The following is a 24,833-nucleotide window of genomic DNA, read 5'->3' on the forward strand; positions in this document are numbered from 1 at the left end:
ATCTAAGAAAACGTCTTTTTAATCTCTGCTTTTGTCCGCCACGAGTTTTAAAACCTCTTTCAGCGCCAATTTTCTGTGGCCTTGCGGTAAAATAACTGACCGTCTCTTCAGACTGACATAGGAAACCCACCCTTGATCTTCTAACATGCCGGCTTACGCAGACCCCTCCGTCTAGATAATACCATGTAGCCCACGCGGCTGTCAAAACGGCAAGGCGACAGACTAAGCTGGTGTTGGTGGTACAAGGACCCAAGGCCAAGAATGGTGCAATGAATCAGTCAGTGTGTGAAAAAGGAAAAATGTTGTAGGAAATGTAGGTCAAGTGTGCCGATTACCGGCCTAGGCCTGATTGCCAGAGAGAACGGGTGTTCCGGGTGTTTTGTTATGGTTCTGACGACCTCGCCACCGACCTCCTCTTCCACGGTGAGACCGTCCTCGACCGCCCCGAAATTGGTTCGATTGATGAGATGGATGGTCGGAAGAGAGCGCAGGCGCTGTAGGACGAGTGTTCTCTTTTCCAGAGGGTACCGACTCAGACTTGGTAGGAGAAATCGAGGTTTGTTGGTGAGGGACATCGACGTTCTCAGAGGATTGCTCATGGCCTCTATTGGTTGGCGACATCTTCTTGACGATGACGGTCACGGGAGTAGTAATCTCCCTGGCTGCCGGGGTGGTAACCTTCATAGGCAACGCCGGAGCAGACACTCGTCGTATCTCCTGTAAACCAGTCAGCGAAGAACATAAACGCATCCTTTCAGCGCACTTACGGGACTGGAGGTATCGGTTTCGCCATCGTCCCGGGATTCGTCATCATCTGCCGGCTGTCCAGTGGACTCGCTCTTCGAGTTAAAGCGACGGCTGGTTGCATGCGGAGTTCTAAGCTGAACGTTCATTTTGATCACGGTGTCTGCGCTCCCGCCATCGGAGTCGTCTCCGTCGTCTCCTACAGGACCCTTTGCGGGGATGTTCGAGGGAAAGTCGCCGTCAGATGAAGGGGAGCTGGCCCAGTTCTTGACACGCCTACGGGTCGGCGAGGCAGTGGGAGTCGTGAAGAGAACTCTGGAGGCTGCGTGGACGAGAGCCGCAGTCTTGGGGGTAAACTCCGCAGCAACAGGGTTCAGCTTGGATCCCTAGGCACAATCAATGGTTAGAATCTGTCAAAGATGAATCTTCGACTGACTCTACCTCTTTCTTGTGACCATTGGGCTTGCCCTCGCTTCCGTTGTTGGCGTCATTGGCCCCCTTTCCGTTCTCATCGTGGGCGGAATCGTCTTTCGGCTTCTTATCGTTGGCTTTCTGTGTGTTGACAGACTCGGACGTCTCGCCATCAGTGACGTCAGTCTGCTTTCCGTCGGTCGGGTCGTTATCCTTGGGCTTCAAAAACGTCTGCTTGGACCACAGATCGGCATATCTGCCTTTGGAAACCACCAAGTCAGCGTGGTTGCCCTGCTCAACAACCTCGCCATCTTCAATGACCACAATGCGGTCAGCATTCATGATCGTGGACAGGCGGTGGCTAATGCATCTTTGGTTAGCAAATGGGGCAGGACAGGGCTCGGGGCAAGCTGAACTTACGCAACGATGAACGTCGTTCGACCCTTGCAAAGCTGCATAAAGGAGTGCTGAATCTTCTGTTCAGTATCGGTGTCCACAGAGCTGGTGGCCTCGTCGAGGAGCACGATCTCGGGCTGCTTGAGGATGGCACGAGCGATAGCAACACGCTGAAGTTCGCCGCCGGAAAGTTTACTGTCACAAGTCAGCTTCGCTCCATTCGCAGGTTCCAAGTTACTCACATTCCACGCTCACCAACCCGCGTATTGTAGCCATCCGTGAAGGTCATGATCTTATCATGAATGCAAGCCGCCCTGCAAGCGTCGAAAACCTCATCGTCCGAGGCCGTAATTCTGGCGTAACGAATGTTGTTCATAATCGTGTCGTCGAACAGAATGGGGTTCTGAGGGACCAGGCCGATTCGGTCACGGAGACTGTGGAGATCCACATCACGGACATTCTGTCCATCGATGAGAATGGTTCCCTCGGTCGAGTCGTAGAAGCGGTTGAGCAGCTTCAACATGGTGGACTTGCCGGCACCAGTAGCGCCGACGAAAGCCACAGTTTGGCCACCGGGAACAGAGAGGCTGATGCCGTTGATGATCTTCTTCTTTTTGTCGTAGCTGAAACTGACATCTTTGAAATCAACATTGCCACCGACGAGCTTCAAAGGACGCGCGCCCCTCTTGTTGACAATGGTGGGCTGCTTCTTCATGATGTCCAACAAGCGCTCGGCGTCAATAAGGTCGCTTCCAATTTTCTTACCAAGGCTTGCCATGAAGCGGAGTGGTGAGGTCAGTTGGGCCCAGTACATCAGCAACATGGTCAGATCACCAGGCGTGGCCTTGGAGTTCTTGATCCTGTAAACAGCCAGAACCGAGCCGGCCAGTAAACCGCACAGGAGGACAAGAGATTGGAAAGCTTGAGCGGTGAACCAGCCAAGACGGACACGCTTAGTCCAGTTGATGCGGGTATGGATGGCGTTGGAGTAGCGAACATCCTCGTACGTGGTCTGGTTGAAGGAAGCGACGGTGTGCCATCCCGTGATTCCAGTCTGGCGTACGTAATGCTCGGCGTACTGTGCATTCACGTGGGCTCGTCGGCGCTCCTTCATGACTGCTATCATCTTGGTCGCGATGAACAGAAACAGAGTGCTTGTCGTGATAGTGATGAAGCCCTCGTACGGTCCAAGGGTGATGGAGAGGTAGACCACAGCAACGACCAAGTCAATGAGCATGGGAAGAGCCTGAAAGCATATAGACTCGAGCAAGTCGGAGATGCTGGACCCTCCATACATGGCCAAGCTGATATCAGAGGTACTCTTGGAGTCGTGGAAGTCGGCCGAGAGGTTGAGGATATGGCGGTACGCAGCGGTGCTCAAGGCTCCATCAGCGTAGACCTCGAGGGGGAGGTAAAGCCACTCTCGCAAGAACTCGATACCGGCGTCAGAGGCGGAGATCCTCAACAGACCGTAGATGCCCACACCAATCCAGGCACTGCTGAAGTCTCTGTCCTTGAGCTCATCGACAATAATACCGAACTGCCGGGGGATGAGCAGATTCAGAGCATTTCCAGCAAGGAGGCAGAGGCCAACAAGAACGAGGCGGAACTGGAGAGCCTTTTGACCGACGGGCCAGAAATAAGGGAAGAGAATCTAGACATACGAGTCAGCAAAAATGTCTTTCAATGCAGAACTGCGACAAACGCCTCTTGGACGGAAGCCAACTTACTGTGAAGCCTTTGATATAGGTGAGCCAGTTACCCTCCTCCTGCAGCCGCTTCTCCATCTCTTCTTGGGCCTTCCGCTGGCGCTCCTCCCAGTACGACTCAGGCTGGCTGGTTGATCCATAGCCGGAACCTGAGCTCTGGCTACCGCTACCAGAGCTGTTCAGACGTGACTTGGGATCGTCTTGAGCCAGAAGAGATTGTCTTTCTTCATCGGTGGCATCTTCCTGGCTAGCCCGGATTCGCTGAACAACGTAAATCGAGAATATGGTCAGAAGAAGGTAGTACCGTAAGCCAGAGAAGACAAGGTGGCCAATACGGCAGTACTCAAAGGTGATGGAGTGTCGGAGGATGAGGTCTGGGACCGCGATGAAAGGCTCCAGCACGATGGAGATGACCCAAGAGCCCCAGTAAGGAGTCCATACGGGGTGCTCAGTGTCCGAGAGAAAAGCAAGTTGGGTGCCAAAGACCAGAACGCAAGATAAGAGACCAATGACCTCGTGCTCCTGACCAATCCATTCTTGACGGATGATGGATTGGATGCCAATAATGGACAGCTGAGCGACGTAGGTCAGGACGAAGGCGACGAACAGGTTGACGATCCACGAGCGAGGGATATTTTCCTTTCCGGGGTTGGTGGAAGCCTTCAGTGTCTGAAGGGTGCAGACGGCTACGGCAGAAGCAATTACGAAGTACGCGAAGGCCGCGGCCGGGTAGAGGTAGTGAAGGCTTTCGAGAAGCTCTTCGAGGGATGCCATTGCGGCGGATTAAGTGGTGGAGTTTAGTAGAAGCAAGCCGAAGAAGGAAAACGACGCAACTAAAATCGATGGAGACGGGCAACGAGAATGAACAAAAGTGGACGAATGGTAGAGACAAGCAACGGCTCGGAGGAAGATGGTAGATGGAGTTGAAGTTGGAGCTTGGACAGGACGCACGAGGCAGACAAGGTAGTCCGATGTCGAGCGCCGGCGGAAGCAAGGAAGACGCAGGACGGGGAAGACGGGAAGGTGCTTGCCAGGCGTCTGGTCGATGTTTCGTTTCCTTCCCCGGAAGTCTGTTGGAGAAAAGGCAAGCAAGCGCCAGCCGAGAGCTTGGATGAGATGGCCGTCGAACGGACCTGAGCGGGCAGAAGTCAGTTTCGTGTATTCCTTCCGGCAAAGATATTGCAGAGAGGGCGCCTGGGAAGTGACGCGAAAACGGCTTGGAGCACGGCAGACTTACCTTTTACCTCTAGAAAGGCGTATGAAGGAAGGGAGCGATGCCACACCTGCAAGGTACGGGATTTGATGCCACGATGACCCCGGGCAGATGCTTCAAGTAAAGTACAGCCAGCCAGACACCTTGCTGAGAACTTAGGTTCAGGTGCCAAACGGGAGCGGCCGCCGGATCCAATGACGAAAGGACACAGGAATTGACAAAGAGAGAGAGAGAGCTTGTGTTGAGCGTCAAGCCAGCGCAGGACCGATGCCCGAGCGGAGGGAACGTGAGCCGGTAAGTGACCCCAGTGTCCTGGACAGCAAAGAATGACTGAGGGCGGCAGGTCTCAGGAGAAGGCGGCCGATGCAGGGGATCGATCAGCTCCTGCGCGAGATCAACCTAATACCTTCCTCAGGGAAGGTACGGAAGTGAGGTACGGAGGTCACTCCGGTCAGATGGCACCTAAATGGGAGGTGCCACGGCGGGAGGGAGGATCCAATTGGGGCAAGTCGAGGCTGTGTCCGTGTCCGTGATTTCCAGCTAGGAACCCAAGGTACGAAGGTGATGGAAGGAAGGCAACGTAGGAGGTAGCTACCAAAGAAGCAGGAACAGTGTTGAGGCGGACGGGAAGGCGCGAAATTCGCAGTCCTGTCGTTCCTTCTCCCTGGACTCTCAAAAAAAAAATTAGACGTGAAAAATGCAACCGAAAACGTGTTGCTGCAAATCTCCAAACCCCAACCGTTCTTGTCTCGCCTTGTCGTACCTCTCGGCTCGCCCTGCGTTAGGTCGCGCTGGTCAATGCAGGAGAGCAGCTCTGGCCAGATTGAAGAGAATTCCTCTGCTTTGTGTAACGCCAGCAGAGGCCTTGTATCCTTGGCTCAGGGTAGGCTGGGATTGAAATGAGATGCGAGGGAGAAGGGCGTGCAAGTTGCCCGCTGTACTGCGCGACCCTCAGATTCTGCAAGCACGCTCTCGTCACTCTTCGTCTCGCCCTGCCTACCGTGCCAAAACCCAATCGAGCTCAAGAGATACGCTCCTTTGATTCCTCAGACGATGTATGTCGCTCTCCCAGGTCTAACGGGAGCGTTGTTTGGCGAAGACCCCCAGTCTCCGTGCCGCGTGCAGAGACAGACGTGGACGGCCACGTAGAGACACGTACCGATGTGGTGCAGATATGGTTTGCTCCGTGTCGCCTCAGAGATTGGACAAGTGGCCCAGCTGACGGTCTTTCTTCTTCTAGACCTGCGGAGAGAAAAAGTTTTTCAGACAAGCAATGGAGAGAAAACAACAAGATTCCGAAAGAAGACGGTCGTGTTACCCGACCTGCAACTGCGCTGTTGCTTCGCCCACACGTACACACTCTCACCACACCCCGGTAGCCGTGATGCGTGATGCGTGATGCAAGCTGCGTCCCGTGTCCGCCTGGGTCGAGGCTCCCGTAGCCAACCTGCCGATTCCGACTGGATGATACCGAGCAATCAGTCTGAGATTGCCGCTGCAGATGCCCTTGTCAGATGGTGCTTGTCCAAGTGGTTGGTTCGCTATCGCCGTCGCCGTGGTTTGCCCTCGTACAGACAGTGAGATGCTGATCAAAAGACAGAACAAGAAACGTTGTTGGTTTGCGTGCGACAAGCTCGATGGGAGATATTTGGATCAACTGTTGAGGTTTCTGTACTGACTCAGATGCACATCAAGTGTCCATCAAGGTTCCAAGTCTTGCAAACAGATGTAATGACGCGCAAGTGGAGGTGGATACACCAAGATGCCCGTTAACCTAAGATGGCTGTCTGGTCCGTCGAAATGGGCTTCCCCGTCTGTTCCCATGCACCGGCTAGCAGCCGTCGCAAACTAGAAAGAAAGACAGATGGGCTGACACCAGCAAGGACACTTCGCGGAATGGGGCGAGCTTCTTCGCAGGTACGTGGGGTAGCTGGAGAGGCTAGGCCGTCGTGGTGGTGCGAGCGCGAACCTGGCATCAAAGCCATCGTGGGAACAGACGGGAGTCTCGGACCTTTAAGCCATGTCGATATCGCTTTCTCCATCCTTCATGGCCCTCCGATGGCCTGGGTGCCTGGCTCTGGGGTCGTCCAACAGCTGAACCAGCATCATTCACCGGCTTGCCTAGGTTCATACGGCATACCAAAAGCAACCCCAGACTGCCATGCCATCGAGGCTCGTTTAGATCCATGACGCGCGCACCTCCTGGCGGCTCTACTGCCTGTTTTCAGGCATCCAGCAGGCTCGTCTCACCCGTCAGCATTCTTAAAGAGCCCACTCCCCCCGAGAAAATGCCATTGGAGATTACACGAGACAGTCGGTTCTCAAATTTGGTCAACATACAGAGCCTCATCGTGACTCACGACGGCGCGGCTCTGCTGTTCATCGTGGTGGTTGCTGGAGGCCGCAGGCAATGAGCCAGTGATGAATCACAATGGAAAAAGAACGAACGGAGGACGCTCAGCTGCCTAGACTTCGGTGGGCAGTCCTGAACAAGTAGCGGAATACCCCAGTCGGAATTTACGTTGGAGGGTTCCATTCTTAATGCCGACCCACGTCTTCCCCCTGGACGCGCAGCTGCAGCGACGCGCATTAGGGTGACCGGTGACCAACCGTGCCCCTGTTCTTCCAGTTGGCTCAGCAATTTTTTCCAACACTGCCCGACTGGCTTCTACGACATGTCAGCCAACATATTCGGGACCATGAGCTATTGGTCTTGTGCCACGGTCAGCTTCTACCGCTGCGGCTCGGTTTGACCGCAGTAGGGAGTCTCTAGAGCATTCGTTCCCTCAGCTCGGTGATCGCCAAGGCCAATCAAGGACATGTATTCTCCAACAGCAGCATATCCAGCTACGTAGCTGTAGCTGCAAGACTGGTGGCACGGATCCCTGGCGCTGAGCACTCTCAGTATCCCTGTCAGTATGCAAGGTACATAGTGCTGTCACCTTGAGGTCTGCAAGCTGCAGTGAAAGCGCATTCTATCAACGTCCATCTCCTGATGGTGCAGCGAGACGTCATCTTGGGCCGACTGCTGTTACCAATCCCCTAGTTTTTCTACGAGACCCGCCACGAGTGCAGCATCTCAGCAGCATTAAAGGTCGAATGAAAAACCGCTGACCGGGCTGTTGGGCTTTCACACTTGGGCCGGCGCCAGCCCGTCATCCCATGCGGGCCAGCTTCCGGGCCTCCGTTGACAGCAAGCCCCAGCGCCGCTCACCGGATTGCGACCTTTCAGCATCCATGTCCGGTAACGAAGGTGCCGCTGAAGCGCCAAGCGACATCCTCCCGCGCTTCTGGCCTCGCCAGCCCACTACGGATCTCCCTGTCTCACCGCCAGTGATCTCGATGGTCAAAAAAGCAATGCTGTCTGCACCCCTGGCTGGATTGCAAGGGCATCCTATTGCACCTTGCCTGTTCCGCGCATGGCCTTTTCAGCGGCACATTGGGTTTACATAGTACGACTGCAATCTACAAGTGAGCATTCGGTTCGACTTGCCCATGTTTAGTCTGATCTGATCTGATCTCACGAGGTCCCCGACGAAAGGACTTCGCATATCCTTTCGGCCGATAAGCCGACTAACTGTTCAAGATGGCCATGGGGCAAAAACTCACATTCCCTTGATGCGTAATTCGAATTTGGATTGCTAATCCTGACCCTCTCCGCATCGGTTCCGGGTACTGTTGCCATCCGGCTCGGACATGCCTTCGTTCCCCAACTCTGTGCCGCGTCTCTGTCGCCGAGGAGTCCAGACAACGTCGCTAACCCACGCATTCCCCATGGCTTGGGCAAATGCCAAGAAAAAAGTCAAAAAAGCATAGAGTCGTGTGTTGACGGTCATTGAGTCCGAAGCTGTTGGCATGCCATCCGCTGGGATGTCCATGCCTAAGCAGCATCTGATAAGCAAGTTTGGCTCGTAAACGGTGCTTGGCATTGAGAGCCTCATGTCGTCCTGCCCCGTTCGAACCCCGCCTCACCTATGCCAACGACGGAAGCTGTCTTGCTTCTGTCGTGGGGGTTCTGGAGGGAGTCAAGGCGTTTCTCAATCCGTGGGCCTTCTTTGTAACCCCCAGACTTTGGCAGGGGCGACGAGCAAGGGACAGAGTGGACTGGCGCACCTCGCCCGTCAAGGCTGACGGGGAATTACTGGCTGATATGTGTATGAGACACCACATGCCTGTGCTACCCTGCGGCACGCAAGTGCGAACCGATGTTGGAATTAGAATTCTTACGTCCGGATCGGGTCGGTGCCAGCCTGGCATGGTTGCAAACTGGTATCTTGTTGCCTCGCACCGTGCTCGTGCTGCCTCTGTCGGGTCAGCAGGATCAACAAGCCTTGTGGCTTACTGACCTGGGATGTCATGTTACCTAGGTCAGGATGTTGGTGGTAGGACTTGTTCTTCACGCTAGGGTTTTGATAGGGCCACGCATGACAGTCTCAATCTCGCGAACCTCCAGGACGACGTAATCAGGTCAATATTGTCTTAGGACATTGTGGGCTGAAGGGCTTTCCCGCCTGCTACAAATCTTGACATGTTCACCCGTCGACTGCACATGCGAATAACTTTCTGCTATTCATGCCAATCTCAGACTTGCTTCATCTCAGAGACGAGTCGTGATAATGAGCCTCGAAGTGGCTAGTTAGCTCATCGTGTCCATGTGTGGAGATCCTCGAGGGCGAGGGCAGCATTGCCGGGCGATTGTTCGCATCTTGGGAACCGTAGCAAACGGAAAGGTAAGCGACGACGAAGCGTAGTATACGTGCCAGCCAATCTTCCTTGAGACAGGTTTTAAACACCACCAAACCGTCCAGCCTGGAGTAACGAGAGCAGGCCCAAATGTCGCGCTATCGGATCAGGAGGGCGAAATGTAGTTTATGAGCTTCTTGGGGAACATGTTAGTAAGCATAGCACCAACAATGAGATTCAAGGCACTTACGACATGATATCTTTTCGGGTTGTTTGACATATATCGCTTTGAATAACAGGGAGACAACGAGGAATAAGGACGCTCGCTGTTTTCGTTGGAGCAAGGGCAATGCTTGTTAGACGCACCGTAGGACCTCGACTTTTGAGCTCTTTCTATCTGGCGGGGAGGAGAACGAGATAGGCAGTTTTGCAATTTGCCGGTGAGTGTCAATAGAAGATGGAGCAGATTAAGTACCTGAAGGTAGGTCAGCCACTCAAAATTGACATTGATTGTGCAGGCTGGCTGGTGAGTTTCTATAAGGACCTTTGGGGTGCCCTTGAAGTCATAAACGACACAATATGAAGGTAGTTTTGTGTTGCTGATGTTCAAAGACAAGAAACAAGCTTGGGAAACATGTCCGGTAGATGAAGATCTGGCTGACTTCCGAGGCGACTGCAAGCAAAAGAATGGCATTTCCTCTCTTCTTCTCCGGCTTCATTGGGATATTCAACGAATTTGGTGACGAATATACTGGCTAACCATTATCGTTGATGTCCAAAGACTTGTCATCTTTTGAAAGGTGTGATGAGATTCCACATTGGTTTGGGTGCCGCTTTCAAGTACGGGATCGCCGAAGAATTGATTTGCACACTTGAATCAGGCCGGGTGGTTCGGCTTTACACAGTAGCTGAATGCTTTAGACTTGCAGGCTTGAAAGACCACCACACTCATATTAATTGAGACCTCATGAGTATCATCAAGATGAGATAGTCACGATGGGAATCTCCGCGTCTGTCGTATAGTCGTCGTTTTCATGCGTCGACACGTTCGTGCCTTGTGAGCAGGTAATTGGCATGTTGATTGAAAGCGGATGCTTAAAGACTCTATACGTGTAGGTCTTCGTTGTCTCGTATCATGCCTAGAGTATACTGTCCAGATGATAGGAATACCTACTGCCAAGAGCGACTCGTACATCCGAGGCATGGCTTCAATTCGTAGTCATGACCATCTCACTACAGATACCAGGGTAGTATCACGTCTACGACAAGATAGTAATCTATTGCCGCTGTCGTTCAAATGATGAACAAGAGCGAGGCTTTTATGCATGAGGTATTAGATTCCCAGCTTGACGCTAGAGCTCGTCGTGTCTATCTGATATTTAGCGACACACGTTATGGATTTCTCCCCGCAGCGAGTGTAACAATTGCCAGCGCGGTGCTGAGATTTGAAGAAGATCGAAACACATCATGATAAACGATAAATGAGTGATGTTTCCGTTGTTGATTTAGAATTGCAAGTCGAGCGTTATATACTATAGACGATTCGCAGTGAATACGTCTTTGACGCTAGCAGAAATTAGTGACGATGAAGGTTTCGAGAAAGCCAACATTAAGGGGGCTCGGGAACATCTGCATGCAAGTAACTGTTCACGATAACATACGTAGAAGTATTCACAAAGGAATAGGCACAAGAAGATGAAGACCAGAAACGCGGTCTATTGCTGCTTTAGCAGCAGAAGCTATCGGTGACTATCCTGGGACAGAGGCCCGCAAGGACCTCTGTCCCCTCTCAGCGTAGCATCATCGTCGTCGTCGTGTCCTCTCGCCGTGGTGGGGGAGGCGGCAGAAAGCAGCATCCCTTTTAGAAGGCGTGGTACTCATTGGCCCGCTCCTCGACACCCCTCATGTACTCCTCCTCCGTCTGGGGAGGGGGAGGAGGAGGAGAGGGGCCCCGAGGATAGGCGGGGGACAAGGCTCGGGCGCGAGCAAGGTCCTCCTCGGTGAGGGAGGGGGGAGGCGGCAGACGGGCACCGTGGGGGAGGGCGCGGAGACGGCCGGCGGGGTCCTTCGAAGGTATCAGTACGCATAAACAAGGACGACGGTGAGGAACGACGCCGGAAGACACCGGAAGACAGAAAAGGGGTCACTTACAACCCAGCCACGGCCAACGCCGATGCGCTCGCGGAGGCGAGTGGCCTGCGCGGAGAGCTCCTCCGCGGAGAAGCCTCCGGGGCGAGAGGTGTCGGAGGTGGCACGGCGGCGACCCTCCTAAGGAGGCCTGCCGTAACCACTTCCGAAGAGATCGTCGTCGCTGCCGCTACCGCTGCCGCTGGCAGTGTCGCCAACGGTGCGGCGGCGGTGGACGCGGTTGCGCTCAGCAGCGCCAGGGATGGCGATGGGGGAGCTGGCGCGGGGGAGGGGGCTGGCGGCGCGCCGGACGGCGAGGGCAGAGGCAGGGGCCTCGTCGAAGGTGGCGCGCAGGGGGGTGGCAGCGGCAGCGGGAGAGGAGGCGGCAGACCCGTAGGAGGGGGTGCGGGCCGGGGAAGGACGAAGACGGACGCTGGCGAAGACGCGGGCGCGGGAGTTGACGGTAGGGGAGAGGGGGCCAACGGGGACAGCGGCGGAAGACGAGGAGGAGGAGGGACTGGCGGGTATGGGGGTGGTGGCGGCGCGGGCACGGCGACGACCACGCTCCTCGAGGGAGGGGGAGGGGGAGGCCTGGCCGCTGTTCTGTATCGTCGTCGTCAGTCTTCGTCCGTAGAGTAATCAAGAGGGGCTTGTACGTACGGCGGCGGGGGCGTCGTAGGCAGGGCCGCGGGACATGATGGGCGAGATTGGTACTTATCTATCTTGCAGTTAGGATGCTTTCTCAGCAACAGCAGTTGAAGGGGCTAACTCACATGAAGTTCTTGGAGAGAGTGAGGGACGATAATGGACGCCAAAGACGACAAAGACGGAGCTGTAAGCCAGAGACAGACGACAACGAAAGCCAAAGATGACGAAAGCCAATGGCGATGAAGGCCAGAGTCGAGGAAAGCCAGAGATGACGAAAGCCGGGGGTGACGAGAGCCAAAGACAACGAGAGCCGAAGACGACGAGAGCCAGAGGCGAAGCAAGCCAGAGACGAAGAAAGCCAAGGACGATGAAGGCCAAAGACGACAAGGACAGCAAGGATGGAGCTGGAAGATGGTGGTGGACGAAAAAGCAGGCCTCAGCAAAGTCGCGAGAAAGTTGTCCGGAGGAGAAAGGAGACAAAAAGGAGAGCCAGCAGAAAACAAAACAGAAATCTCTTCAAGGACCTCTTTTCGGCGTGGGGCATGATTATGTCGTTAGGGCAAGGCACTCTCATTCAAGCCGCAAGAGGAGGGCTGCGGCTGAGTTGCTTTGATGTCGTCCTGGTGTTGTGGTGTTGTGGTGTTGACCGGGCGAGAGGATCTTACTAGTGGTCACTTGGAAGGTACAAAGAAGGAAGAAGTCTAGATCATGGAAAAAGAAGTCAAAATTATCCGCATTTGATTGACCTTATTGTCTATAGGTATCTTTGAGGTATCATGGAGGGTATCATCCTGTCTCAATATCTCAAGACTCCCATTTCTTGAGCTCCTATTACAGACTCTCTTCATACCCTCATCAACTCCGAGTGTTACTGATTTGCATCATGAGCTCTTGATCTTCCTCTCATCGCAATTTGACTCAATGAGAGCTACTCCAAATGGAGCACTATGAGAAAATCAACCGCAAAACGCCCTTGAACGCCTTCCTCTCCGTATTACGCCTCTATCCTTTCCAAAGTACCTCCCCCACAAGCCTCACATTTCCCGGACTCAGTGAGCTTGGGCGTCTTGCAGCCGTTGGGGTCCTTCTTGTGCTGCTCCTCGGTCTCCTCCCGTCGCTTTCGCTTGGCATATGCTTGCTGATTCTGCTCGTAGGCAATCTTTCCGATGGCATCCATGTGCTTCTTGACAAACTGCTCGACTCTGTCGACATTCCATCTGCCGGATCTGTCCTTCAGCGGCTCCTCTGGAATAATACCACCGTAGCTGTCGTTGCCCTCGAATATAATTCTCTTCAAAGCTTTGCTCTGACAGCCGCGGTACTGGCACTGTCTAGGGTCCGTGGTGTCGATAGCAGGGATCCAACTGCTTTTGAGTTTTGCCATGATGGTAAGAATGTCCTGGTCGTTGAGAAATTCAGTGTGCCGTGTCTCGAATACCTCCTTGACTCCTGGGAATCTATCGAAAGCCTCCGCGCGAACCGACATAATGGTTCCCGGGACCTGAGTAAACCGACCCTCCTTTCGGCACTGGGGGATGAACTTGTTGATGAAGTCGCTGTAGGCTTGTCGGGATGTCATGCGCTTCTTGTCGCTGTGGTTCAGCTTCTTCTTGCTCGACTCGGGTGTCTGTACGTCGGCAGTGGCAGTAGGAGTCCGCGTTGAGGGCGTAGCTGGCAATACCGAGGCTTGAATTCTCGATGAGGTAACGGAACTTGCGGGCGTGGAAGGTGGAAGTGAGCTCGAGCTTGCGGGAGACTTGGTCGACGTTGTGGTTGAGGGTGAGGCAGTCCGCGTAGGAGTAGCGGGTGCTGCTGGCGATGACTGGTCCGAGAGAGGAAGAGAGCAGAAAAAGCGGCACGTGGCGGCGTACTCATACATATCTTCAAGCGATTCGAACGTCGAGTCCCAGATGTGGCTGTCGGCAGCCAAGCCAAGGAAGCTAAGGATTTCGTAAGGATCCTGCGTGAGGAGCACTCTAGCCCTCTTCTTGTCGAACTTCTCCATCTCGACGATACGCACCCAAAGAGACTCTTCATCTACCGTGAGGCCGTATGGTCGGATGATAGTGCCGAGGATGCTCCAAAGGTCTCCATGAGCATGCTTAAACAGTTTCCAATGCACCTGTTCCAATTTGTCGCAGATGGCGATGTCAATCTGGCAGTATCGCTCGGGAGATGAGGTCGAGGTATCTTCTCCCTCTGCCAGAGTGCCGGCATCAGGCCATCGAATGGCATAGTGGTCGGTTTGCTTCTCGATTTTGAGAAATGGTGCCCCGATAGCTTCTTGAATGGCCTTGCAAGCGTCCTTCTTCCTGTCTTTTCCAAAGGGCGGGTAATCTGAATGGGATCCTCCCAGTACGATGGATCTCTCCAAGGCAACCAGGATGTCGATATCACCGTAGTCTTTCTTGGCCGGACCTTCGATGGGGCTGGCGACGCAGAGGTAGATTTTTCTCAGGGCAGCGTGGCACTCGGCCTTGACGCGCTCGTAGACCTGGGGAGGCATTCGAGGGGTGTCGAGAGGCTTGTCGCCCGCGGTGAAAACGGAGCCTCCCATGTTTGGAGAGGTTGAAGAGAAACAACGACGAGGTGGGAATATGGCGAGTTCTTTGGTTTGAGATGAAAAAACCGTGCAATTTGAGCGCAATGGCCGAAAGAAAACGCAGGATTGGAGGTGACTAAGAGAAGCTGTGAGTCAAACGGCCAAACGGACGCCTGCCTCGGACTCTTCAAAGGCAACAGCCGCAGCATGTACGTTCGCGAAGAACGGAAGGAACAAGGAAGAGCCGCCTTGAATTTCCCACAAGAAGGAGCATCAGAGAAGGTAGGAAAGACTCCACGCAAGGACGGGACCTCGAAGTAGCAGTACCTACCCTGTAGGGATTGGTGCAACTAATGAGTGGCTTTCGCTGGCCTCCAAGGCCTTCCAAGACACTGGGGATGACTATTCACTCATTTGTTCGATGCGATTCGCAGTTTTCTGTCGAAAACCCAGTAAGATATCCCTAGATTGATGGAGAATGATGGGGGCAGACTCAGTACGTTGGCTCCAAATTCCGCTTCTTTAGCAATCATGGCGGGGTTCACTGGGGTGTGTGTATTTTGTTCTGGCACTGTGGAAATCGACCCCTTAGGCCCCATCACCTCTTCTAACCGTTTGGATTGAAGTCAGCTCTGATCCGGAATGGATGACCTGCTCAAAGTGTGCTTGATTAGTCACTAGACAACTTACGAGTTTTATGACAGAGATTGAACTACGGAAAGCGGCCATGCCGTTCTCCAGGTGCAAGGTCACAGTGACGCTGGTTTGGCAAGATCGGACAAGTAATCAAGTTAATTTTGCTATTCCCACGAGTTTGGGAAGGCCCGGCTGCGGTTATCGAGTCCCTTCTGTCTTTTCTTCGGGATTTAAGAAGATCCGAGATGCTGCCGGAGCAGCCCTGGAGGTTCGGTCTAAAGTGGGGCGACAACCGGCCCAGCTCCGGCCCAGTCCGGAAGCCTCCGAGAAGGTGTGTGCTGCTCTGCACCCGCTTAATCCGACTGCACTAAACCAAGAGTGACGCAAATATCATGAGGAGCACCAATTGTGGCAGCGCAGTTACCTGTCTACTTGCCCTTTGACAGCCTTTGAGGTTCCTGCAATAAGGGAAAGAGCCGGCCAGAGGGTTCTAGGTCGGGAAACTTTTCGTCAGGTGCGTCGAGACTTCCACTTCCCTCCCACAACTCTCCTCCTCCATCGACAACTTGGCCAAGCCACAGGTCGCCTCTTCTTCCCATCTACTCCCTACTTACACTGCGCAGGACCCTTGTCAGGTCTGAATCCCCTCTTCCGTCGGGATCCTATCGACTCCTCTTGCCTCAAGGCTCATTTTTTTCTTCGTCGTCGAATTACCAACTCGAAAGCAACCGTTCGAGCCACCCGCCATCATATCCTATGTGGGTGACTGCTCAACCCAACGCGCTGGCACTGCTAACGATCGAGCAGTTCCAACTCTATCCCCCTTCTCCGCCGTCCGGCCCAACTTTCGACTCCTCGAACACGACGTCTTGGCTGTCCATATCTTACGAATATCTATCCGAATTTTAGACGAAACCACTAGTCCCAGCGACAATAGACACCCGGAAACTCCAGTTTTGGGGTCCACGCCTATCATGGCCGACATCATAGACTTGAGACCCAACGCGGTCAACATGGCAGCGGTCGCCAATGGAATAGCCACCGCCAGAAGTGGAAAGCCTGTCGTTGATTTGTAAGTTCGGTGAGCTCTTCGGCTCTTTCCTTCTCAGCTGCTGACAGAAGTCAGGCATGTCGACGACTATGTTCACCTACACTGCGGCGGCAAGGTATTCATTGTCTTTCGCGACGTCATCGTTGCGGGTTCGATGTATTTCGAATGCTGCCTCTTCGGCTTCTTCAAGGAGACCCTTGAGCAAACGATCTTCCTCGACGACGTGGATGTCGAAGCCTTCGAGTTCTATCTCAACATCGCGCACGGTTGGTTCTTCGAAATGAAGGTTCGCGGCGTCCGAGTTGTGCCTCCCAGAGTCTTCGACGACCAAATCAACGCCATCATGCAAGGTCCTTGGATGGAAAGCCGTCTGGAAATTCCCCAGATGAAGCTGGCCACAATGGCCAAGACGGTCATTCTCGGCGACCGTTTTGTTCACCGCCCTCTTCTTTCTATCTTGAGACACATGTTCGTCTCTCTCCTCGAAGTCACCCAAGACTGCTGGAATAAGCTCAAGAACAAAACCCGCGACTGGGACGAGGTGTGGCATTCTGAATTCATGCTGGACTTCATTGAGGCGTTTGATCTGCTCTCGACAGGACACGACGATGAGAAGCTCTTCAGAGACTCCCTCACCGAGACGTTCTACTGGTTCAGCCGCCCCGTCACCGGCCTTATTGACTACTTTGGGCCCATCCTGCCTTCTGAGTTCTCCCAAGAATTGCACTTGGAAAGAGACTGGCAAGACAGGATGCGCAAGCGACAGCACGCCTGGGGAATCTCTACGACAGACCAAATGATGTACGCGGCTAAGACTCGCCAGCAAAAAGATCGAAGATTCAAGCGTGTTGTGAACCTCTGCTGTCCTAAGCCGTGTGGCGAGTGGCTGCCTTGGTTTCACGACCCCGAGGAAATCAGAATCCGGAAGATCTATCTTGATGACAGCGCTAAGGCTCGATTCCCACGTCCTCCGGCAATTCGCTCGGGCGCACGCTCTTTTGTCCCTGGCGCTACTACCCACGACGTCTCTCCTTCGGAAGCTTTCACTTCCAAGACTCTGCGTCAGGAAGCTCAAAGCATCGGCAGAGACTCGCGCCTTGGCAACAATCAACGACCTGACAGCCGCCAACATCGCAAGCCGCGTGGAGGGAAGGGCTTCCGTGGCAGCCTTCGCGCCGCAGGGGCGAGATATTCATCGCGAGACAACGGCTACTCTGGCAATGCCTTCGAAATTGGGGCTCCTACTGAGTCCCAGCTGTCCAACCTATCCTCAGTCATCACTGAGCCACTTCCAATCAGTGATGGGAGCAACATCCACAACGTCTCAGAGAATCCCACCGGCAATCACCCTGCTTGGTCACACGGGCAAGTCAACCGCGCAGATATGGAGGCGGATGGCATGCCTGGAAAGAAGAAGAACAAGCGGAGAAATAAGAAAAAGAAGCAGCAGGAACAAGGAGATTCGGCTGGGCAGGGCAACGATTCACAGCAGGTTCGTCAAGCTCACCTGCAGCCACCTTCCGGTTTCCAGGTCAATGCAAAGTCTGTCCTGCCCTCGGGCCATGGAAATGGCGAGCCTGCCCGTCGCGGAAGAGCCGAGCAAAACAAGCGCGGCATTGGCAAGCGTGGGCGAGGTGGCGCTAGACCTCAGAATCTGAGCGGCAGCGAGCCCTCGTCCTCGAACGAGCCTCACGCATCTGCGATCACAGACAGAGACGGCAATGCTGCAGACCATGCAGGGCAATTTGGCACTAGGGGCCGTGGCTGGGGCAGACGCCGTGGAAATGGACGTGGAGGGCCGTCAAAACCGGATTGGAACTCTATCTCGATGGCCTCAGATGTCTAGTGTGTCCATCGAAAATCGACAAACAAGGCAACTATGCTTGGCTCTAAAGACCGGCTCTGGAGACACTTGAATGTCTCAGAGTAAAGCTTCTCGAGCTAATCAGAATTGGCTCTCATGGTGGTCAAATCAACTAGTTGACGCCATCGAACTTGCTTTTGCTTCAATATGTCACATGTCAACCGTGCTGTGACGTCAAAGATTGCTTTTGACCTTTTTCAGAGAGTATTTTCTACTCTTCACTTGCTTTCATGGGCTCCGACTGGGGTCAAATTTGGTACGAGGTTTCGGAATGTGTATAGATGGGCGGCTCAGTCTTTTCAAAGTCAGATTTGATGTATCAGTCATAACTTTGTGTCGAATGGAAATGGGATCTTTCAGGTATTCAGCTCCAGGGTCACACGAGGTTTGGGTTTCCTAGGCTAGGTAGATTTGATAGTATAAGAAAAGTTTCACAACAACGGTCCGCACACTCTTTGTTTATGATGCCGAGAAGGGGACCGAGATAAAGGACGCCGACAAAGACGCTTACAAGGAGAAGTCCACCGACTCCTATTCTTCTCGAGGCTAACCGAGATCTTCAACCTGACTGATGATTGAGCGACCTCGGACATATCGATTATCAGTAAGATTTGTCCGAGTCTGTTCAGGTTCTTCAGGTCTCTGCTAGGAAGGCGGTTGGTATGAACCAGAGATATTGGAGGAAAGCTGGCTTTAAACTCTTTGTACCTGTTGGACGTGTGGTAATGGTGCACCATACCTGTCCAAGCCGGACAGTCATAGCTGTGGCCAGGGCGACAGGTGCTCGGTACGTTCGACCTCTGGCTGACCTGAGCTACCTGGCTGACATCTTTATTCTCATGTCATCGTTGACATCATTCTACCCCGGATGCGGGTGTTTGTGGCTAACCGCGTCGCTTACGCGCTCAAGGGAGAGTCCTTGCGGAGGAGACAATGGTGAACTCCAAGGCCCTGAGGTAACAATAGGGGGTCCGAGTCCGCAATCAATGCCTAAGTCTCCCTTGAGGGAAGGTGTTTGGCTTCATCAAAAATGACAGAGGCATAGGTAGCGTAGTCGAATTTGACGTAAAAGCCCAATCTCCTGGTCGTTCCCCGAGACGTCAGAGTCCATCAAGCAGGCGACGACTCTCACAGATATTGAGCCTTCGAAAACACGTCTTCAATCATCTCGCTGTCATAACCCTAGCCCTTGACCCCTCCTCATTTGAACAAGTCTCTACAAATGTCAAGCGTTATTCTTCAGAAAGCCTGCAACATGCTTCCTCTGTCGCTGGCCAGCACTTATCGAGAGTATAAGCGCGACACTGATGTGTTGGCTTCCTGGCTCGCTCTGACTGCCCGATCTCACGGATACAAAGGTGATGTGGCCTCTGCTGGTAACGAGGGCGGAGACGGATCGAAGGCAGAGATGCAGACCGTCAAGGGGGATGACTCCGCCATGGGAGATCACACCGGCAAGAGAAATGACAACGGACGGCCATCGAGATACAAGGTGGCCATTCGAAACTTCGTGCCCCTCGCTGAGTCCATCGCCTCGACCAAGCCAGCGATCACCACCCCTCCGTCCATCGTGAACACGATCAACAGGGTCATCACCGCCCGGTCGGATTTCGCCTCAAAGGTGAAGGATTTCAGTGGCCTGGATGCCCACGCCGTCGAAGCGCATGCTTATTTCGTGGGGATTATCGAAAAGGTCCGAGATATACTGGCTCCCAAGGATGTGGCGAAGACCCGGCAGTTTGTTGCGTCATCAGACGAGGAGACTACAAACCAGTTTGCTGCTCTGGACTTCGAGGATCCCTCGATCGACTTCCTCAACGCTCCAGATATCGACAAACCCATGTCCCAGGCGACTCCTGCGGCTCCGGCGTCTCACGCACTAAAATACGAAGCGGAAACCTCAGACGAGCTCAACACCCTGGACGCGATCATCATATTCGCCTTGATGGCAAGCGATCTCGCAAGAGTTCGTGTAGTAATTATCGACACCTGGGGCAAAAATGCCCGCGGAGAACTCACCCTGTCGGCGGCCGCGCTCACCACATCAGCCGCCGTTGATCTCGCGATTCACGCTGTCAAGGATGTTCTTCCCAACTTTGAAGCTCAAGGAGGTGTTTGGGAGGTAGCTCAGCAGTTCGTTGCCCTCGTCTGTGCTAAGAACGGTGTCGATTCGGAAACCCTCAGTTACAGCCAAGGCACGACGCTCATGTCCGAACACATGTACACGATGTATGACCGCTCCCTACTTTGTGTGTACGCAACCCTCGACGCCTGTCTCCAGTCTATGAAGAAGGGAAAAGACTTCGAGGTCCCCGTATTTTCGGGCCCGAAGTCGCTGGATTGGGTCATGAAAAAGCGTGGACTGTCTGGGAGCCAGCGGTTTGATCAGGACCAAGACGCAGTCATCCGCTTGGTTTCAAACTACCTTACTCTCAGCAATCATGTGACAAGGTCAGAGTGGCCCGTCGAGGATGAGATACTGCGTGGCATCCGGGAGATGAAAGCCACGGGCTCTGTCCCCTTCTATCTTGTTCTTGCAGCACAGATCCACGTGGACATACAGCAAAACCTAGGTATTCTGACCATGAATCCCTCTCAGAAGATGGTTGAAGAACTCAACAGCATGAAGGCCGATCTCAACCATGAGATGGGTGGCAAGACTGACTTTGAGCGTTCTCTGGCTGTGGTGACGCAGCCGAGCATGTGGCCTGTCGCACGCGACAGAATTGCGAGGGACATGATCGAGATGATGGACAAGCTTCTGAAGGACCCATGCCATCAAGCCAAGCTCCGAATTTCTGGCACACCACCGCAGCAGGTTGCAGAAGCGTCCTTCTTCAGGGACTCTCCCTACATGTCCGGTCTTGTTGTTGCCTACTGCCGCAACTACATGAAGGAGGCTGGCATCGATCTTGCCAATTTCTGGGCCACTTTCGTCAGCACTGCACATGTTTACAACGCGGTGAAGCAGCTTGGCCTCTTGCGGAATCCTTGGACGGACTTGGAGATTGCGCTCTCAGGAGCTGGTCTCGAGAGCAAGCTTTTCACTGGACCACCTCCCACAGACGGAAAAGACTTTTACAGGAAATACAGTCTGCAGTTGGGATTTTCAGCTTTGAACTTTTCCAATTTGCACAAGAAGGCGGGCAAGGCCAATACCGATGCTGCGGGGACCAAAATGGCACCCCAAGCCGAGAAGCGTCTCATCCAGCACGAACATGTTGCTTCAACTTTTACCAGTCTCGTTTCCAAGTACTCGTACGGCGGGTCAACGACGGAGTGGGCCGATTTGCTTGTGAGGAACATTGCTGAAAGCACCACAAGACATGGAGAGACCGTATTTGGCGACCATGGTGCCAACCATTTCAAGAAGATCGCGAGCAAAGTCCAGGGCAAAGAGGAGGCCAAATACCGGCCAAAGCCAAATGAAGAGAATGACGCCGAGGCGGGGAATTGCCTCAGTCCGTGGAATACGGCCATACAGCTCAGAATGGCTCTTCAAGAAGAGTCAGTGGAGTTTGAATTTCCGTATCTTGAGTTCCATCGCTCGGCTCGATCAACGATGGAAGTCGTCAAGGGCATCGTAATGGAGGCCCTCAAAGAGTTTCTGTCGCCGGGTCTGGCAGAAGAAGACGTTGAAATGCAACTTGCTGTCCAGTTATTGTTCAAAAGTTGCAATGCCGATGCCAAAGAGTATGACGGTAAATTCGCCATGCGGTGTGTTGCCGATTATTTCAATCATCTCATCGAGACGGAAGGCCATCCGGTGGAGGAATACCTCTGTAAGAGGGGCCTCAAGGAGTTTGGCCATGTCGAGCCTGCTGAGGGAGAGTCGACAAGATAAGCCTCACTGGAAGCACGCTCGTTGGCTTGCGCGGTGAGTACACGGGAGACTTTTGAATTTGATTTATTGTTTGTCTCGCAGTAAAGGATAGATGGGGACAGTTTGGCAGATGAGAAGGACAACGAGAAGGACGAAAAGAGAGATCCCGAGGAGAACATAGGCGGTAGAAAGCCATTAAGATAAATTGATACACCGTGACAGTAGAACTCTTACGAAGAAGGTGAAGGATTGGTTGGTTAAACAACAGGACGGGGGGATGCGCCACAGTGTTGAGCCACAGAGGCAAGCCACACAAAACTGGTGATGTGGCACCTGTACCCCCACTTTATCCCTCGCATCGCACATTTTCAGTGTTCATGTCACAACTCACATTCCATCTACCACTCCACTATCAGCCACTCCACATGACAAGATGCTTCCGGCTCCCCTAGTCAGTGTCTACCAGCAGTATAAGCAGGACACTGATTCCGTGGCTTCATGGCTCGCGTCCACAGCCAAGGCCTGCGGCTACCCAGCCGATCTACTGAAGCCGGTTGGGCAGGCAAAGAAAAGGGCCAAACACAAACACAAGAATACTTCGTCTAAGTACGTTGTGGCGCTCAAAGACTTTGTCCCGCTCGCTCAATTCATCGCCGGCTCCAAGAAGCCAGTGGTGGATGTCCCGGAATCCTTCGTCACCACCATCGACCGGGTCATCAATGTCCGCTCCTCCTTCAGCAACCGCCTAGCTGAGCATGGCAAACAAACAACATTCGAAGTCGAAAAGCCTCACTCTTTCTTTCTCGGGATTCTCGAACAAGTTCGGGAATCTCTGAGACCTCGCATGCCAACCGCTACTGCGGCATGGGCGGAGTCGAGCTCCTCGTCTTCTGCCGATGCGCTCGCGAACGCATTTGAAGCACTGAAGGTTTACGAGCCTTCAGACGACTTCCTGAAGGCACCGGATATCACAAGACCTGAGCCTGAGAAAGCTACGGATAAGGTGGTCTATGAAGCCGAGGGGGCCGCATACTCCGATTTCCAAGACGCCATATTCGCCTACTCTATCATGCTGGAAGACCTCCGCAAGATCCGCACTCAGATCTTGTTTATCTGGCAGAATTACCGCGACGGAGCCTTTGATGTTGCAACTGCCGCCATTGCAACAAACACCGCCGTCGAGCTTGCGCACAACGTCGCAGAGGAGGTCATACCTCTGTTCCGATCTCATGGCGGTGTGTGGGAGGTCGCTATGGCTTACTACCACGCAGCCGCCCTCGCCAGCGGCTTCAGCAAGGAGAGCATGAATATTTCAGATGCAGGAAGGGACAACAGAACGGCCTTCAACGTCAAGACGTACGACGTCGCGAACAACACGTACATCAACGTCTACCGCTTCCTGGAGGGCTTCCAGGCGGTGTTAAGACCCAATGTGCTGCCTCTATTCAAGCAAAGGCGTCTTTGGAACGTACGATCCCACCAGCAACTTGAAGACGAAGTCTCCCGAAGAGAAATTCCAAGAGGATCAGGTCATCATGATGGAGGTTTTCGGGGAACTCATGGCAATCATTCGGACTGTGCCAAATTGGCCAGTAGAAGACGAGTTTCTCCGAGGTATGCGAGAAATGGAGGACACGAAGAAGATTCCGTTTTACCTTGTCTTCGCTGCCCAAACATACCTTGACATCCATCACATTCTAAGGGACGACGTGGAGAGAGGATTTTTCCAAATGAGCGACGAGACCAACATCATGCGCAACAATCTGAAAAGCCATCTTGAGTTTCATCAAAGTCTTAAGATCGATAGCTGGACAGTCAAGCACGACCGGGCTCTGAAAGACAGAGTCCGTCATTGGATGGCTCGGTACTGATCCAATTCATCAGGTCAAAAACGATTATGCGCGAAGGCATGGAATCCCTCTCTCACCTGACACCAAGCAGTACTACCTTCTCAGGCAGTCGCCCGTCATGTCTGGTCTGATTCTGCACTACTTCCGGCTTGATCTTTACGACATTGGGATTGCCGTAGCTAATGCTTGGGGATCCATCACATACATGGAGCACCTCTACAATGCCGTGGATAAAGAAGGTCTTCTCGAAGAACCATGGGAAGATATGGATTTCATGCGGATCCTCGTGGGCCAGGATGCTTTCTACGTCGGCGGAGCCCCTTCTGCACCAGAGGACTATTACAAGAAGTTTTGCCTTCAGATGGGCGTATCTGCTGCAACTTTTGCGAACCGCAGTAAGAGACGGGCTAAGATAAACCTCGAGTCTCGCGCTGGACCTCGCGCGATCAAGAGGGGAGCTCCTGTATCCGTCATGTTCCAAAATCGATTTACCCTACGCGGGCCTGGCATGGTGTGGACCACTGAGCTCGTCGATAACGTGCTGTCGCGTAGCGAATGGGAGGAAGAACATGATGGCGATCAAATCGTCAGCATGGCTCGAGTCATAGACCCGAAGAGGCTGACTAAAATACGAAAGGGCAAGAACAAGAAGTTGGCAGAGGACGGAGGACGTCTGCCACCAGAAAAGCTGATCAGATCTCTTCTCTTCGCGCTGCAGAGCGAGATTATGGAGGTTGCTTTTCCGTACCTACTGATGCATCGGTGGTGTTGGATGGTGCTTCGGAGTCTTGAGGAGCAATGTGACCCCTTGTTGAGGGAGCTCTTCACACCGGCGTACATCGAGCGTGAGAATCAACTGCCGTTTGTCGTAGGCTGGATTCTCGCGGCGATGAACAGTTCCGGTGAAGTGCTACAGGATCGTCGGTTGTTGGAGTCAGCTGCGGTCGTCTTGAATACTTTCTTATTTGCTGGAGCTGCAGGAAGCATATGCGGCTCGGTCCTGGAGAAGATTGGGATCCATGTACAAGTTGAGGATGATGATGACTCTGAGTAATACGTAAGGTAGAGGGGGTTTAGCGTCGATAAGGGTTTAAGTAAGACTAAGAGGGAACGAAAAAGACATCAACGGGGTTCAT

At 53.4% G+C, this 24,833-nt stretch overlaps 6 protein-coding genes across 6 annotated transcripts; 3 read left to right on the plus strand and 3 right to left on the minus strand.

Annotated features, from left to right (window-relative positions):
- Window positions 1-339: 339 nt before the first annotated feature.
- Window positions 340-4,034, minus strand: hmt1-0 (Heavy metal tolerance protein; the record flags this gene model as incomplete). Its single annotated transcript, XM_037326286.1, has 8 exons — window positions 340-345; window positions 396-494; window positions 529-717; window positions 768-1,130; window positions 1,186-1,516; window positions 1,576-1,746; window positions 1,794-3,205; window positions 3,282-4,034. 8 exons carry the CDS (start codon window positions 4,032-4,034, stop codon window positions 340-342), a joined length of 3,324 nt encoding a protein of 1,107 aa, XP_037175840.1.
- Window positions 4,035-11,017: 6,983 nt separating this feature from the next.
- Window positions 11,018-11,979, minus strand: CGCA056_v011040 (uncharacterized protein; the record flags this gene model as incomplete). The annotated part of the gene is made up of 4 exons (XM_037326287.1): window positions 11,018-11,221; window positions 11,308-11,381; window positions 11,445-11,886; window positions 11,944-11,979. 4 exons carry the CDS (start codon window positions 11,977-11,979, stop codon window positions 11,018-11,020), a joined length of 756 nt encoding a protein of 251 aa, XP_037175348.1.
- A 946-nt stretch (window positions 11,980-12,925) lies between these two features.
- On the minus strand, window positions 12,926-14,488 carry CGCA056_v011041 (uncharacterized protein; the record flags this gene model as incomplete). The annotated part of the gene is made up of 1 exon (XM_037326288.1): window positions 12,926-14,488. One exon carries the CDS (start codon window positions 14,486-14,488, stop codon window positions 12,926-12,928), a length of 1,563 nt encoding a protein of 520 aa, XP_037175347.1.
- Window positions 14,489-16,083: 1,595 nt separating this feature from the next.
- On the plus strand, window positions 16,084-18,006 carry CGCA056_v011042 (uncharacterized protein; the record flags this gene model as incomplete). The annotated part of the gene is made up of 2 exons (XM_037326289.1): window positions 16,084-16,181; window positions 16,236-18,006. 2 exons carry the CDS (start codon window positions 16,084-16,086, stop codon window positions 18,004-18,006), a joined length of 1,869 nt encoding a protein of 622 aa, XP_037175350.1.
- Window positions 18,007-19,279: 1,273 nt separating this feature from the next.
- Window positions 19,280-21,868, plus strand: CGCA056_v011043 (uncharacterized protein; the record flags this gene model as incomplete). The annotated part of the gene is made up of 1 exon (XM_037326290.1): window positions 19,280-21,868. The coding sequence occupies one exon, from the start codon at window positions 19,280-19,282 to the stop codon at window positions 21,866-21,868; it is 2,589 nt and encodes an 862-aa protein (XP_037175349.1).
- Window positions 21,869-22,280: 412 nt separating this feature from the next.
- CGCA056_v011044 (uncharacterized protein) lies at window positions 22,281-24,751 on the plus strand (the record flags this gene model as incomplete). Its single annotated transcript, XM_037326291.1, has 3 exons — window positions 22,281-23,315; window positions 23,377-23,691; window positions 23,732-24,751. The coding sequence occupies 3 exons, from the start codon at window positions 22,281-22,283 to the stop codon at window positions 24,749-24,751; spliced, it is 2,370 nt and encodes a 789-aa protein (XP_037175352.1).
- Window positions 24,752-24,833: the final 82 nt, after the last annotated feature.

Source organism: Colletotrichum aenigma, assembly GCF_013390185.1.
Source record: "Colletotrichum aenigma strain Cg56 chromosome Unknown KSG_Cg56_contig07, whole genome shotgun sequence".
Lineage (NCBI taxonomy): Eukaryota > Fungi > Ascomycota > Sordariomycetes > Glomerellales > Glomerellaceae > Colletotrichum > Colletotrichum aenigma.